The 15,322-nt window shown below is 47.5% G+C and overlaps 3 protein-coding genes across 3 annotated transcripts in view; 1 reads left to right on the top strand and 2 right to left on the bottom strand.

Annotated features, from left to right (window-relative positions):
- Positions 1–85, bottom strand: part of LOC107117417 (zinc finger protein 91-like) — a 12,571-nt gene extending 12,486 nt beyond the window's left edge. The window contains exon 1 of the mRNA XM_015419529.1: positions 77–85. Within this exon, the coding sequence (XP_015275015.1) occupies positions 77–85 (9 nt within the window). The remainder of the gene's footprint in view (positions 1–76) is intronic.
- A 3,410-nt stretch (positions 86–3,495) lies between these two features.
- Positions 3,496–5,603, top strand: TBRG1 (transforming growth factor beta regulator 1). The gene is made up of 2 exons (XM_015419556.1): positions 3,496–3,654; positions 4,431–5,603. The coding sequence occupies exon 2, from the start codon at positions 4,486–4,488 to the stop codon at positions 5,506–5,508; it is 1,023 nt and encodes a 340-aa protein (XP_015275042.1). The 5' UTR covers positions 3,496–3,654; positions 4,431–4,485; the 3' UTR covers positions 5,509–5,603.
- A 2,494-nt stretch (positions 5,604–8,097) lies between these two features.
- The window catches only part of LOC107117435 (translational activator of cytochrome c oxidase 1), a 14,061-nt gene continuing 6,836 nt past the window's right edge, over positions 8,098–15,322 (bottom strand). Inside the window, exons 3-6 of the mRNA XM_015419549.1 lie at positions 14,690–14,796; positions 12,328–12,458; positions 10,523–10,700; positions 8,098–8,861 (exon numbers count right to left, since the gene is read on the bottom strand). Of these exons, the coding sequence (XP_015275035.1) occupies positions 8,661–8,861; positions 10,523–10,700; positions 12,328–12,458; positions 14,690–14,796 (617 nt within the window). The 3' untranslated portion in view covers positions 8,098–8,660. The remainder of the gene's footprint in view (positions 8,862–10,522; positions 10,701–12,327; positions 12,459–14,689; positions 14,797–15,322) is intronic.

The raw sequence follows: 15,322 nt of genomic DNA, 5'->3' as shown, positions 1-15,322 counted from the left end.
GCCAGGCCAGGTGCCCCCCGCCCCCCAGCTTCTCGCCTCCTCCCCCCGCTCCGACCCAGGCTTCCCACCCCCTTACCGTCTCCATAGCCCCCGGGGCGCTCCCCCCGCACCGTCTGCAGCACGCGAGGGGTTAAGCCCTGCAGACAATACACCGCCAGGCCCGGCTCCGCCTCCGCCGCCTCCTCCGGCCGCCTGGCCCCGCTCCCCCCTCCCCTCGTCCGCGCGCACCAGGCAGGCCAGCCGTCAGCAGGGATCGGCTTGCTTCGCCTGTGCCGCCGATGCACAGGCGCCTTCGGCCAAGGGGCAAGGAGGAGGGAGACCCAGCCGTGGCGGAGGCGTCGCGCTCCCCATCCAAACCCAAAGCGGGAGTTTCAAGGGGCGGGGGTGGAAAGGCTCTTGACTGTCCTCCCGGCAGCCACAGGAGCGTCTGCAATGACCTTGGGTCACTCATTCCTGCGCCTGCTGGGCCGGATAAGGGGATGTCTCCGGGGCAGCAGGACTGTTGTATTTATCTGGACGCTCCTGACGTGGGTAGGACAAGCTAATCCCGTCGACCGCGAGGAGTTGCAGACAGGCCTGTCCAAAATATTGGGGACCCAACCGGACTCCAAAGGCCGCTTTCTCTGCCTCTTGGTTGTCTCTCTATGGCATATCGCTACTAAAGTGAGAGCCAGTTTGGTGTAGTGGTTAAGTGCCTGGACTCTAATCTGGGAGAACCAGGTTTGATTCCCCACTCCTCCACTTGCAGCTGCTGATGTGACCTTGGGTCAGTCACAAGCTCTGGCACAGTTTGTGTCAAGAGTTCTCTCAGCCCCACCCACCTCACGGGGTGTCTGTTGTGGGGAGGGGAAGGGAAAGGAGTTTGTAAGCCGCTCTGAGACTCCAAGTGAAGGGCGGGGTATAAATCCAATCTCTTCTTCTTCTCCTCTTCTTCTTCTAAACGCCACCCAGTTCATATTTTCGATAAGAAGGCGTCAGTTCTGGAGCAGTGTGAAAAGAGGGAACTGCCTCTGAGCACGGGAGACAAATTCGTGAGGGAAGTTATAGCCACAATTATTATAGCCAATTCAGGGTTGCCGACGGTGGATTAGGAAACTCATGGAGCTCTGGTGGTAGAGTCTGGGAAGGGGAGAGACCTCAGTGGAGTGTGAGGCCCTCCACCCCTCGGAGCTGCCATTTCCTCCAGGAGAACTGACTTCTGTCATCTGGAGGTCATTTGTAATTTCGGGAGACCTCCAGGCCCCACCTTGAGGTTGGCAACAGCAGCCAATGTTCCTATGCATTGGAAAGATGTATCTGGGATGGGAAGGGGCTACCAGGTCAGAACCTGTGGCTTTTGCAGGCCATTTTGAGCCTTGCCACTTAAAAGAAAAAGAAATCTAAGCCTTGAGTTAGGTGGCAGAAGGGGGGGATAATTAATAGCTGCAACCCCTTGACTAATGGAAGTTTGTTCCTAAGATAGAAGAAAAGGGCACCATCATGCACTCCCCCCAGTAGGTAGTTAGCCCTCACAACCATTGAAAGTATTTGAGTATTGAAAAATGCTATCAGAGTCCAAAAGTAAAATATTAAATAAAGGAGGTGAATGATGCATAGCAAACACCAGATGTTGAAACAGAAACAAACATCTTCTTCTACCAGTAACGCTCATGAAAGATTGCACCCTGAAATGTTCAGCAGATTTTTGACGGTAGCATTGGCAGAGAAGGATTCATGTGGCAGTTTCTTGTCACCTCCTATGACCAAATTGAAGTTAACACTAAGGCCTTTTATGTTAGAATACTGCACACAGGCTTCCCAATTTGTCTGAGCAGAAACACGAAATGCTTGCTCAAAAACGTTATTTACCTTGCTTCCAACATAATTATTTTTGAAAGTTCTGTCGGTTCCGGATTCATAAAACCTGTATCACAAAAATACCAATAATGTAATAGGTAATTACCCTACAATTACATCTTAAATATCTTTAAAATGCTGCTTCTGCCTGATGCAAGTTCAAGTTTCGATTGGGAGTTTTCAAGACAGTAGAGAAAGCTTAATTTAAAATAGCTTGTATTTATTTATAATTTTAATTTGGAGTGACAAAAATGTAAAAGATTTTCCAAGGGCAAAGACCCACCCTCTCCATCTGAGGGGCTGTTCCAAAAACCGCCCCCCCCTCACACAATTAGGGTTGCCAGCTCTGGGTTGGGAAATATCTGGAGATTTGGGGAGTGGGGTTTAGAGAGGGATCTCAGCCTCGAAAGCAGCCATTTTCTCCAGGAGAACTGATCTTGGTCGCCTGGAGACCAACTGTAATAGCGGGAGATCTCCCGGTGCCACCTGCAGGTTGGCAACTTTAATTATTCCGAATAACGGTGAACGGACAGTAAAAGAAATGGAAACAACCTGGCAAGTCCCAGACTTGGAATGCTTTCTACCCTTCCCCCCAAAACCCAAATGGCTCAACCATCAGCCCGTCAACAACCGCTTTAGGAGAAGCATGTGTTGCTTGCCATCCTTTCGGTATTTTTTTAAAGAATAAAGTTTTTTATTCTTTCCAAGCATAGTATAAACTTCAAACAACAAACAAGTAACAAAAACGTAAGGAAGAATCGATCATAAGTATTACTAAGCATAAACAGTACTAAACAGGCAAACGTCTTTCTAATACAAAATAGTTAAACAATTTTTTCACATTAAGTGTATGACGTCATAAAATTTACGAGGAACATTCTTTGTTAGAAGTGTTAGAAGTAAAAGCATACTCCAGAAATGGAAAACACTTGGATTGGAAGTCACAACCCCCGGGAAGAGCTATTGAATGAGACTTTGTCTGAAATCTTGTCCATAGCATAAAAGGTAAAGGTTCCCTTGCTCGAAAGCCAGTCGAATTGGGTTGCGGTGCTCATCTCCGTTTCAAAGCCGAAGAGCCAGCGCTGTCCGAAGACGTTTTCCGTGATCATGTGGCCGGCATGACTAAACACCAAGGCTCACGGAACGCTGTTACATAGCATAGTACTCCCAAATTTTATGGTACCGTTTCGTATTAAACAGAGCACTCGCATTTTCCAACTGTTGGCAATACCTGTTTTTGCCGCTGTTAGAAGGATTGAGATTAACTACCCCTGTATAACCTTGGAACGCCAGAGTCCTTCCAAAGGTCTAACAATATAAGTTCTGGTGTCAAAGGAATATTGCAACCTGTAATGTTTTCAATATAAAATGATTCGTGGAAAGAAACTTCGAGTTTTGAGTCCTTGTCGCGCATCTGTTAAGAACAAGAAGTCCGGACGCGAAGTTTTCGCAAAGCGGTAACGCAAACCCCAGCGTCTCCCTGCCCATTCTGGTTCCCCTGCGGCCCAGGGAGGAACGTGCCACACGCAGCCCTGTTTCCCCGCAGTGGCGGGGACTTCAGAGGTGTTGCTCTTTCCGGTTCCTGTGAGATCCGAGGAAAGAAGGAGGGAGCCGCGGGCCTATGGTGGAGAAGCGAAGGAAGGAGTGAGCGGGGTGGGGTTGAGCTCGGCTATGTTGTGCGGGGCCTTGAACGCCTTGCAACACGCGCGTAAAGAGGTCCGCTCATTTTGGGCGAGCGTTTTCCCTCGTAGAAATTGGACTTTGCCTTCCGTTTCTCTTTAAAATTCTCATTGCCTTTCTGGAGAGGAGTATTTCCAGGTAATTTCTAACCGGGGTGTGTGTGTCATGCTCCTTCACGTCGCATGGCCCTTTTGCTCGATGCTTATGTAATTAGGAAACTTGCAAAGAACTTGCGCTTTCCCGAACCTGCAAGACTTCACGGGAGGGAAACGTTAAATCGGTAGTATTCTGTTGGGGATGATTCTGTGAACTGAAGGTGGCTAGGCTGGGAGTGGGGAATCAAACCCCGTTCTCCAGACTGGAGTCCGCTGCTACTAACCACTACACCAAACTGGCTCCCAGTTTATGGCGATCCCAAGGCGGTGGGCATTGAGTTGGTTTGCCATTGGCTGCCTCTGCGTTAGGACCCTGGACTTCCGTGGTAGGCTCCATTCCAAATACTGACCAGGGTTGACCCTGCTTAGCTTTCGAGATCTGGTGAGATCAGGCTAGCCTGAGCTATCCAGGTCACATCTCTGGGACTCTTGAGGGTGCAAAATGACCAACCGATATTTGGAAGGCACGTGGTTCTGTCCTCTTGCTGAAACCAAACAGGCTTGGGTCTAGTCAGTGCCTAGTTAAGGAAGATCCTGTATATAAATCTGAGCCCCATGGAGGAAAGGTGGGAAGTAAATACCTCAGTGGCTGGGGGTGATGGTGGAATGGTGATGCAATAATAGGTGTATACCTATTGTACTATTTTGAGTTTTTGTTACTTTTATTATTTGCATTTCACATGGGTATGAGCCCAAGATGATTGGCTTAGAAATAAATCTGTACTGAAACTACCTTTGAGACTCTGTTTGCCTCCCTAGGTTTCTTCTCCGGTCAGCTCTGTTACCTACCACCTAGCCTTTGTCTGCCTTCACAATGAAGAAAGCCCCACGGAAGAATCAGGGCGAGCGCTACCGCTTGAAGTTCCGGCGTTTGCGCCGTGCAGCCAAGGTACTGGTTTATGAGAACGCAGCTTTGTGTGACGAGATTGCCCGACTTGAGGCAAAATACCTGCGTGTGCGGGAAGAGCGCCGTTTCTTGCTCGCTCGGCTTTTGCAAGCCCAGGCCTTGGCCGACGATGAGTCTCCCGTGCCTGTCGCTGCTGCAGTTTCACAGCCGTCCCCGGACGAGCCAACTGTCCGCAAGCCTCGCCGAGAGCGCAAAGGCAAAGAGAACGGTCGGGCTTCCAGACGTAGGGTGGCAACAGAGCCAGGAATCCGCCGGCTGGTTCCCCCGCTTCCCTTAGACCCTTCTGGCTGTCCCGTTTTTCCCATCACGTTGGGATCGCTGACTGTCTACAGCCTGGGTGAAATCGTCTCTGACCGTCCCAGTTTCCACACAGAGAGCGCCATCTATCCTGTGGGGTATCGCAGCACCAGGATTTTTGCTAGTGCACGCAGGCCAGTGCACCGGTGCCTCTATACCTGCCAGATCAAGGACGGTGGTGCTGGGCCACGCTTTGAAATTGCTCCTGAGGACGACCCAGGTTGTGTCGTCGCTGGCCCTACACCAGATGCCTGTCATGCTCAGCTCCTGGAAGCTGTAGGTGCAGCACAGCTGGAGCCAGCAGGCGCTGAGTTCTTTGGTCTCTCGCACTCGGCCATCCAGCACCTCATCCAGAGCTGTCCGGGAGCATGCAAGTGTGTTGGGTACCGCTGGTTGCGCTTTGAACTGTATCGCCCGGCAGATGGGCCCCCGCCTGAGGGGTTACCTTCAGGAAACCCTGGAACTGACTATGAGGCTTTCCAAAACCAAGGCTTGGCAGGGCCAGTGGGCCTGGACTTCCCGGAAGCCACTCCTTCGCCACCCAGTGGGAACGGCTATGCAGAACTCTTCCTGCCCTGTGCTCCGTCAGGGGGATCCCCCATCCCCCAGAGCCCAGAAAGTGACACAGACTGAACCTTGCCAGATATGCACCTCTGGAGAGCAGGGAGCATCCCCTGCTGCCCTTAAACTTCCCTGTGGCAGAGACTTCATGGACAACCTAAACTGCTTGCCTCGTAGTGGTTCCTGTGGTCTTCATAGGCACATGTTAATATGTAGGTATAAGATAGTGGTATATCTGCTATAACAGATTCCTGAGATAAAGTACTTCAAGTGATTCTTTATCAATAAAATTAAATGCAAAAAAAGAAACTCTGGTCATTTTGCCATCATCACACTACGAAAACTCTTGGGAAAACGTGCAGCCTGATCTGTATTTCATATCTCCTTTGAAACACTTGAGAATGTGTTTATGTCACCAAACTTCAGCCTTCACATGAGAATGATGATTTAGGACAGGGAAAAGGTATATAAACTCTCCCTCTGGCTTTGCAGATGTCATCATGTAACCATGTAAATGACGGGAAGCTGTGCCATTCCCTAGTAAGATACTCAAAACCAGAAGTGTATTACAGGTGGTTTTTACTTTTTCCCCAAGCTGCTTTTCCAAGCCATGCTTTAGGCCAGTGTTAGTGGAACCACTGAGATATGCACAGCTGTTGTAAGGTATAAAGAGATAGCTTGTGAGGGACACAGAACTGAGGATGACAGAGCCAGATGTTAGGGTTGTTCCTTTCTTGTATGGGTTACCATGCTAGTGTGTAAGACCTGTGCATGAAATTTGGTCCAAATACAGGAACTTTGGAAATGAACATAGGAGGTGCCCTACTGGATCAGATCAATGGCCCATCTGGTCCAGCGTCACTTCACCCAGGAACCAACCAGTTCCCTTGAAGGGCCCAGAAAAAGGGCATAGAGGCAAAGGCGTTCCCCTGATATTGCCTCCCATAACAGATAATCAGAGCTTTGCTGTCTCTGGAAATAGAAGTACCCCTTTTGTCATCATGGTTAACAGCCACTGATAGACCTATCCTCCATGAAATCTGTGTTCTGAACAAAGAGTTTTCTCTTTCCTTTGAGATGACCCAAATTGTCCCCCATGAAATCTGTGTTCTGAACGAAGAGTTTTTCTCTTTCCTTTGAGATGACCCAAATACACCTTGCCTTCTAATCTTTTCTGGCTGTGGATAAGCCATCATTGGTATCACTCTGCTTAAGGTTGCTTGTAAGCCAGGAAATTAGTGGAGGCCCACAATAATTATAAAAGAAACCCCCCGGGATTAAATAACTGGTTGGTTTGCCCCCCCCCCCAACTCTGCCCTGACCCTGGAAAGGGTGCAATCTGCCTTTCTTGCTCTCTAATCCAAGAACAAATCTTTGCTTGCTGGTAGGGAAGTCTGTGCCACCTGTTCAGTGACTTTCCATTCCCTGGGGAAAGTATTTATTTGGGCTTAAACCCTATAAACCAGTTCTGTGCACTCTAGACAGTCTGTGCTGCACAGCATGCTATTCTTGTGCTAGCACTTCCATTTGCGTAAGCTCAGTGGTTTTCCATGAGTGTTGTGCAAATGGAAAGGCCAGCTAGCATAACAAGAAGTGTACTCCACAGCAGTGACTCTAGCATGCACAGAACTTATTATATTTATACTCGCCTTTTCTCCCCTTTGGGGCCCCCAAACAGCTTGCAACATTATTCTCCCTCCAATAATAATTATTATTGTATGGCAATATTATTATTATTATTATTGTATGGCAATGTGCGTAGTATAGCCAGACAACCCTAAGATTGTCTGGCAGCTAAAAGTTCTAGTTCTTTTAACATTATGTACCACTAGGGGGTACACTAGACTTGTTTTTAAGGCAAGAGACATTTCAGAGGTGGTTTGCCATTGCCTTCCTCTGTGTCACGCCCCTGGTCTCCCATCCAGAGCTGACCCTGCTTCGCTTACAAGATCTGACAAGATCAGGCTAGCCTGACAACAATTCTGAAATATGTTCAGGTGAGGGGGTGACTTGCCCAAGGTCATCCAGTGAGCTTCCATGGCAGAGAGGATTTGAACCTCAGTCTGCCAGATCCTAGTCCAACATACCATTGCACCAAATTATGGAAAGGATATACTTGGGGAAATAATTATTGTGTGGTACTGTGTGTACTATAGCCAGGAGAGGATTGCCTGGCAGCCTTAACTTCTAACTCTTTTAGTGTTATGCACCACTAAGTGATGAGCCAGTTTTATGGGGGGGGGGGGGCTGAGAGAGCTCTGACTGACCCAAAGTCACCCAGCTGGCTTCATGTGGAGGAATGCAGAATTGAACCTGGTTCTCCAGATTAGAGTCCGCCACTCATAACCACTACACCACGCTGGCTATGACAGAAGATACAGTGAAATTCTGCAAGGTCTACTTCCTGAAAAATGATGAACTGGTGAATTTGGAAAACAAAGCGGTATTTGTGAAGGGAGTGCTTTATGGTGCTCTTACTCAGATATGTCCTACCTAAACATTTCTTTCGAAATGAGAGAATTACCAATGTACATAGCTGTTACTGAACATAAGTGGAATTTGTTACACACATACTCACTACCCTGATAACCAAAAACGCCTCCAGAAGCAAGTTCCATCTTCCAATTACTGTATTGATTTCATGCTCCAAATGCACGCATGTTATCAAAAGCATTTATTTTGCAGGATTACCAGTCCATCACACCCCAAAGTAACATCTGAAGGAAACATCTGGGTTTAGGTAACACAGGAAGCAATTCAACAACGACACCATTCTCTGACTCAGGAATACCCACAATTCATTGCCATTCCTGGACCAGCGCTAGGCTCACAGCAAGACTGAAAAGCTACCGGGGTGGCTGCAACTGCTGTGCTCCAGCAGGGAACACAGCAATCCCCAGCCAGAGATGGTTGTAGGTCTCTCTGGCAGCACTGCCTGGCAGAAGCAGTGCAGAGAACAGGACCTTCAGCCCAAGCCATTGCTGGCCTGCGCCTGACATTCCACCACCGTTCACACTTCCTTGATGCAATCCGTTACCTTTGGTGGGCCTGCCTTTATGGGAGGAATGGGACTGGTGAGGGCAGCCCACAACCGTAGCCCCTAGTTGTCCATCTTGACAGGTAAAGAGGCACCCCTCATCTGATGTCCGTGAAGGCTCAAAAACACTCAGTTTGTAAGGTCTTGGCAGCTCACAGAGAGGTACTCTTGAGAAAGGCTGTGATTTTTAGGCAATGTTGTCATAGACTCTTACGACGTCCTCACAATCTCGAAGTGCCTCTAGCAGCTGCGATGCCTGATCCATCTCCTCATCTGACAGCTGGGCGATAACAGTCGGGATGAACTCCAGGCTGACCGAATGCGAGCAGAGACCCAGTGTGTCCAGCTTTTCACGGACTTGCCTCAGGGTAGGCACAGAGCAGATGAACTGGGGCAGAAGAGAGGAAGGGGGGAAAAAAAGAAATTCACCCACAGATCCCTCACCACCCTCAGGAACAGAGAAGCATTGACAGCAATCATGAATATTGTTTCGTTCCGGTTCCTGAAATGCAGCGAAGGGCTGGGAGGAAGGAACCTCGATACGCTGAAGAGGGGCCTAGGGGAGACTTAGAGAACAAGGAATCCTGAGACATCTAGGGCAAGAGCCAGATGTGGGTCTGACTGCCGTCTTCTGTGAGAGAGGGTGTGGCGATGTCATGTTTATTTGTGTGTGTGTATCTTTAAAAGTTTGGTTTGCTTGGCTGTGTGATAATCTAGAGTGCTTGAAACCGGCAAGTGATATGATTGGTGAGTGACAGAGAGGGGGAGGGGTTTTGGAATGGATGCTGTGTGGATGATTGGAATGTCTATCTGGAGTGACTGTTAGTGAGATGACAGTTGTTAAGTCAGTTAAGCTATGTAGGAGTTGAAGGAGACTCATCCCTGTGTGGGATAATTTGGTTCTGTGTAGTAAAAGAGTTAAGCAGTTTGTTCGTTTTAAGGTCTGAGAGAGAGAAGTCTTGTGTGTGTTATGAAAAGTTGAAACAAAAAGAAATAGTAACCGTATGTGGCCTAAGGAAAATATTGTTACAAAGTGACATGCCCAGATCCCTGTCAGTAAGAGGGAAAAGTGTGTGAAATATCAAATAAATCTACTTTTATTTAAGATACCAGTTCTTAAAGAAATTCTTCCCAGGAAACACATAGTTCCTCGAAAGCCTAAAATCTCGATATACCTACCCATTGATAGATAATATATTATAAAGGTTTGGAAAGCCTTATAAATTTCCTGGTGGCAGCCGGATTACCCAGTAGAAAAAAACCTAAAGAACACTTTTAAAGGGAAACCAGACCTCCCCAAATAAGGGGTCGTCACAGAGGGAAAAAGAACTAGCGGGCTAAGAGCAACAGAGGGGGAACACAGTTCTGCAGAATGACGACAGATCTTTTCAGGGGAGCATGCTTTATCAAGGACACAGGATTGTAAATTGGTTGCACCGTTTACTGTATGCCTCATCTCGTTTTTACTGCATTTGTTTCCTAGTTTTATAATCCAGCCCTCCTGCATTTATTTATTCAACGTGTATGTGTGTTTTTTATCGCATTGGTTTAAAATTTTGTAATCTGCCTTGAGTCTCAGCAAGAAAGGTGGACTGTAAAGTAACAGAATGAATAAATATGTGCATCTGGCAAATGTATTTATTCTTTGGTGGGTTGGGGGGAGGGAGGGAGCTTAGAAAGAAAGCCTCGCCCTGACCTGGATAGCCCAGGCAAGCCCGATCTCATCAGATCTCGGAAGCTAATCCGGGCCAACCTTGGCAAGTACTTGGATGGAAGACCTCCAAGGAATACCAGGGGTGGGACACAGAAGCAGGGCAATAGCAAGCCACTTCTCTGAACGTCCAAGCCCCAGTAGGGTTCACCATAAGGCTCATGACTTCCATGCATGCAAGCGCACATGCGCGCACACACACACACACACAAAACAAAACAAAAAGACCTCGTAGGTCCTCCAGAAAGATGAAGGGAACTTTTAAATTCTGAGACACAGCAGTGACAGAGAGGGTTGCTGCACCTCCATCCCCCACCTAACCATGCCTGGCAGCTCACCTTCAGCGTCATCTTCTCATCCTCATCTTCCTCTTCTTGGACATCTTCAGCGCCAGCTTCAATAGCCAACTCAAGTGCCTGCTCCGAGCTGATGGGATTGCCAGCCTGGTCCTTGGTGCCCACTACGATAATGCCCTTCTTCTCAAAGTTATGCCGCACTCCCTCAGCAAGGAGTCCCCTGCAGGAAACCGAAATGGGAAATCCCTCGTATGCAAATGAGCAGGACAGGATGACAGGATCTAGGAACTAGTCTCACAGAGAATCACTCGGCCAATTCATTTGATTTTCTCTACTGATCCTAATCAGTCAATCCTAAAAGAAATCAACCCTGACTGTTCCCTGGAAGGCCAGATAATGAAACTGAAGCTCAAATACTTTGGCCACCCAATGAGAAGGGAGCACTCACTGGAGAAGACCCTGATGCTGGGAAAGACTGAAGGTCAAAGAAGACGGGGACGGCAAAGGATGAGATGGTTAGACAGTGTCATAGATGCAACGAACATGAAATTGAGCAAACTTCAGAGGATGGCGGAAGACAGGAGGGCCTGGCGTGATCTTGTCCATGGGGTCACGAAGAGTCGGACTCGACTGTGCGACTGAACAACAGCAACAACAACTGATCCTCCAAGGAGTAACTCTATGAGCTAAGTGAAGCTATCTGTGAGAGACTGGCCGGAAGTCAGCCCATGATCTTTATGGCAGGGGAGAACTTGTGCTAATTTGCTACTCGACTGGCTCAATTAAATAAGCTCTAGCTGCAGGCAAAATTATTACTAGAGCAGGAAAATTATTTGCCAAGAGGTCTTATTTCCCTAAGGAGACAAAAGTCCCATGTCCCCACATCTGTACCCTGTAGCTCACAGTCCACAGTTCTCTCTCTAATTCCACCCCTATGAGGGGCAGATCTCCTATGTTCTCTTACCCAGCACACCCGGTGGATGCCACCTCCCTGGCTCTTCCTCTCATTCACTGGAGACCCAAAGAGATTCTCTCTGAGGTCTTGTCCCTGTTGAGCAGGAAGTAAAGGGACGGATGAAGGAAAATGTGCTAGGAAAAGGGGTCCTCGTAACTGGGAAGTCTTCTAAAATATATCCTTTTATTTAGCAAACATTTGTAGGTTTGGGGTTGAGTTTTTTTTAAAAAACCCTACTGTTCTAACAGACCCCAACCCTTTGTCTTTTCGTTCTGAACTGCCTTTCCTCTCTTTCCTTCTATTTCCTGTATATTTTTAATGCGGCTGTTGGGGAAATGATGGGTTCAAGTGGGTGAGGCAGAGTGTTAGTTTACACTGTGCACTTCTAAAAGCTACAAGCAGTGAAAATTGCCGAGAAAAATCCTCTCTCCCTCCACACTATGTTATGGAGTCCGACCGCCTTTCTCAAAATATCTACAGGTCCTTGCCCCAGTCCCCTGCTTCACCCACTAGTACCCAACCTCATCCGACAGGAAGCCAGGAAAATCAATAGTTCAATGATCAGCTAGGGAAGCCACACACACACCCCCAACGAAGCCAGAGAAACTAACTATGGTAATAAAGGTCAAACTAAACAAGACAACAGAAGACCCATAAATGACTCTCTGGATACTTTTATAACAGCTGCGAAGTAGGGTATGATTCACATCTGAACTGTAATGCAGGGAAGGGAGAAAGGAGATCTCTCCCCTCTTGGGTGCATTTTTACACTCTCAAGCTCAACACGCCCTTCACCCCCAGTTTTAAAAATAGTGGGAGATCTTATCAGCTGTTTCCATAACTCCAGGTTTTGACCTACGTCAAGGCTTAGCCCTCTGCACACCACACTAACCTGTATTTGTTCAGAATACGTCGAATTTCCTGGGAGGTCCTCTTTGTGTTGTCCGTCAGTATTTCAATGAGTAGGGAGGAGCCACCGGGGCCGCGCGCTTCGAAGAACTGGAAAGTGGATTTAGATTTGTCCTGCCAAAAGTAAAACACAGCAAGCCCTATCTTTAGGGGACCACGATATGATGTTCTTCCTTGCATTCAGGAGTTCTAACCCATGTGATCCTTTGGTTTCGGGGTAAATGAAAGCCAAGGTTCAGTGTTCAGAGGACAGGGGGTTGGACCCAACCAGCTCTTCCACTAGCGAGAAAGGGAGGAGGGATCCCCTTAGACAGCCCAAAAAAGGTTCTGCTGGGGATTGTGGGACCAGTGTTCCCTCTAAGCTGAGTTAGTGTGAGCTAGCTCACAGTTTTTTAGCCTCTGGCTCACACATTTTTGTCTCAGCGCAGGAAGGATGGCTCCAGAGGAAAGTAATCTATGCAGTAGCCAAATCACTCGCTCTCAACTTTAGCTCACAAAGTAGAATTTTTGCTCACAAGACTCCACAGCTTAGAGGGAGCATTACATAGGACCTGCATGGACAAAAGCCAAGTGGGACGGAGGCTATAGTAAGGAGGGAAATTGGGCAAGATGGAGTGGAAAAGCTGGCTTTGACTCATGTTCTGCGGGCAGAAGTTCCCAGTTTTAATTCCTGAAATCTCCAGTTAAAAGTTCTCAGCGGAAAAGACCCTGCCCTGCCCTTATCCCTGAAGAGCCAGCAACAGTGAGACAATACTGGTCTAGACGGAAGAGTGGTCCAGTATGGTATAAGACAACTTCATATGTTAATTCAGTTTAAAAGAAAAGGACTTCTGTGTACTCAGCAGTCAAATGGGACTAGCCAAGAGGAGAATCTCATCTTTCCCCCAAGACAAATAAACAGGGAGGGGAGAAATCAATAAGACAGTACCAAGGATAAGAGACCATCCCTGAACTGTAATGCAATTCCAAATATTTTCACATCCATATTCTCTATTCTAAGCATGCATTATCCAGGATTCTTATTGAGAGATTCTGGCTTCTAGCTATACATATATTAGAAGTGGGAGTTCTGTAAGGAATTGGGAGCAGGGGGAATGAATAAATAAATTAGGAGATCTCCCCATAACCCAACCCCCAATTCTAGGATACCATAACCTCTGAGGTGTAGACAGGGGTCATTTCGTAGAAAAAGAGGTGTAGGAGCTCATTAGCATAACTCATTAGCATGACTCATTAGCATGACCTATTTGCATATGCCACACCCCTGACATCACCGGAAGTGTGTCAGAAGGCAACACCCACCGCTCAGGCTCCACTGGACTATTTTGAATTGCTAACTATTGGGGGGGGGGGATGTGCAGATCTGTCCTCGCAGAGGAGGGAGAGCTTGTACCTGAATAAAACTTGGTCTTAAAGGTGCCACTGGACTGTTTTGAACTGGGGAGAGCTCTGCAACTTACCTGGCTGCTTCTTGCTCTGACTGAGGGCTGCTGGGAGCAGGGAGTGGGGCTTGTTGCATGTGCCTGCCCCCTGGGCTCTTTACTGCCAGAGCTCCACTCCTGTGCGCTCCTGCAGGAAATGACCCCTGGGTGTAGAACAATTTCTCCGACCCACCTCTGCCCTCAGCATTGTCTCCTAAATGGCAGCAAGCATGTTCATTTCTCATTGTGACATTTGGTGTCTGGATGTGTGGGTCTTTTTCTTCTTTCTAAATTTACTAAGTAATATTTTTCTTTACACTGGGGGAGTTCCTTCAGTATGCAGAAACTCCTACCTTGACTGTGGATGCTGCTCGGCTGATGGTCACTCAGCCACCAACTTTGGAAGGAAGAAATCAAGGGTACATAAAGAATTCTGAGGAATGAGGGGAATCAACAACTGAATCCCTTGCCCAATCCACACCCACATCCCTCCCCCAAGAACACAGTAACAACACTGCTGAACTCTGGAGCTAGATAGGCAATTCCTCTGCTCACCTCAGTTTAAGCCTCAACAATCTAGCAGTGTAATACAACTGCCCAGCAGGCTTGAAGCTAGCTGAGTATGGAGCTCAATCAGCCCCGAATGGTCTGTAAGGTCTTCCTCATAATCCAGCTCTGTATGTTCACTTTCATATTTTGAATTCGACTTGAGACACCCCTTCCTTAAAAGGTGGGCTGCTGCTGATTTAAGTAAATGGGTTGGGATGTCTGGAGGAGACAAAGGTGTTGTAAGATTGATATAATAAATAACCCCCTTCCGATCATTATTAGCACATCGCTCTCCTTCTCTCAAAATACAGTGCTCAGGAAAAAAGACATGGTGGTTGTCTCTGCAGCCGGTCTCCAAGCAGTTCAGAAACCTACCCCACTAGAAATAGCTCCTTCGATGGAGGTTTTTGGCATGCTCTTGCTGCGACACTGTTCAATAATATTGGCTAAATTAGTGTTCAGCTCCGGATTGGGACCTCCTTCTGCCAAAGAGATGCAAGAAGAGAGAACAGATTATCACTACCATGTCTCCAGCCATTAATCAGTTAATCAGTTTCAATTACCAATTTTTTAAAAAAATTATCAATCAGCCACAAAGATTACAGGCAACATATGCCTTTAAAAAATGTTTTTACATATGAGCACTTTAAAAGGCTACTAGACGGCAAACATCTTAGAAGAGGCATTCCCCGCTTTGTTCACACAGAGAATGTCTCTTCTAAGATGGTGCTCACCAGGGGTCATTTCGTAGAAAAAGAGGTGCAGGAGCTCATTAGTATAACTCATTAGCATAATGTATTTGCATAGGCCACACCCCCTGACATCCCCAGAAGTGTGTCAGAAGGCTCCACTGGACTGTTTGGATTGCTAGCTATTGGGGTGAGCAGGGGGTGGGGCTTGTTGCATGTGCCCGCCTCCTGGGCTCTTTACTGCCAGAGCTCCGCTCCTGTGCGCTCCCTGTAGGAAATGACCCCTGGTGCTCAATGAAATATATATTTTATTTTATTT

This window comes from Gekko japonicus, unplaced genomic scaffold, assembly GCF_001447785.1.
Source record: "Gekko japonicus isolate JY-2015 unplaced genomic scaffold, Gekko_japonicus_V1.1 scaffold923, whole genome shotgun sequence".
In the NCBI taxonomy this organism is placed as follows: domain Eukaryota; kingdom Metazoa; phylum Chordata; class Lepidosauria; order Squamata; family Gekkonidae; genus Gekko; species Gekko japonicus.
Note: the sequence above shows the minus strand (reverse complement) of the source record. Positions and strands in the feature narration are given on the sequence as shown.

Excerpts from the sequence above, each read along its gene's own strand:
- TBRG1 (XM_015419556.1), top strand. The coding sequence starts at position 4,486 with ATGAAGAAAGCCCCACGGAAGAATCAGGGCGAGCGCTACCGCTTGAAG.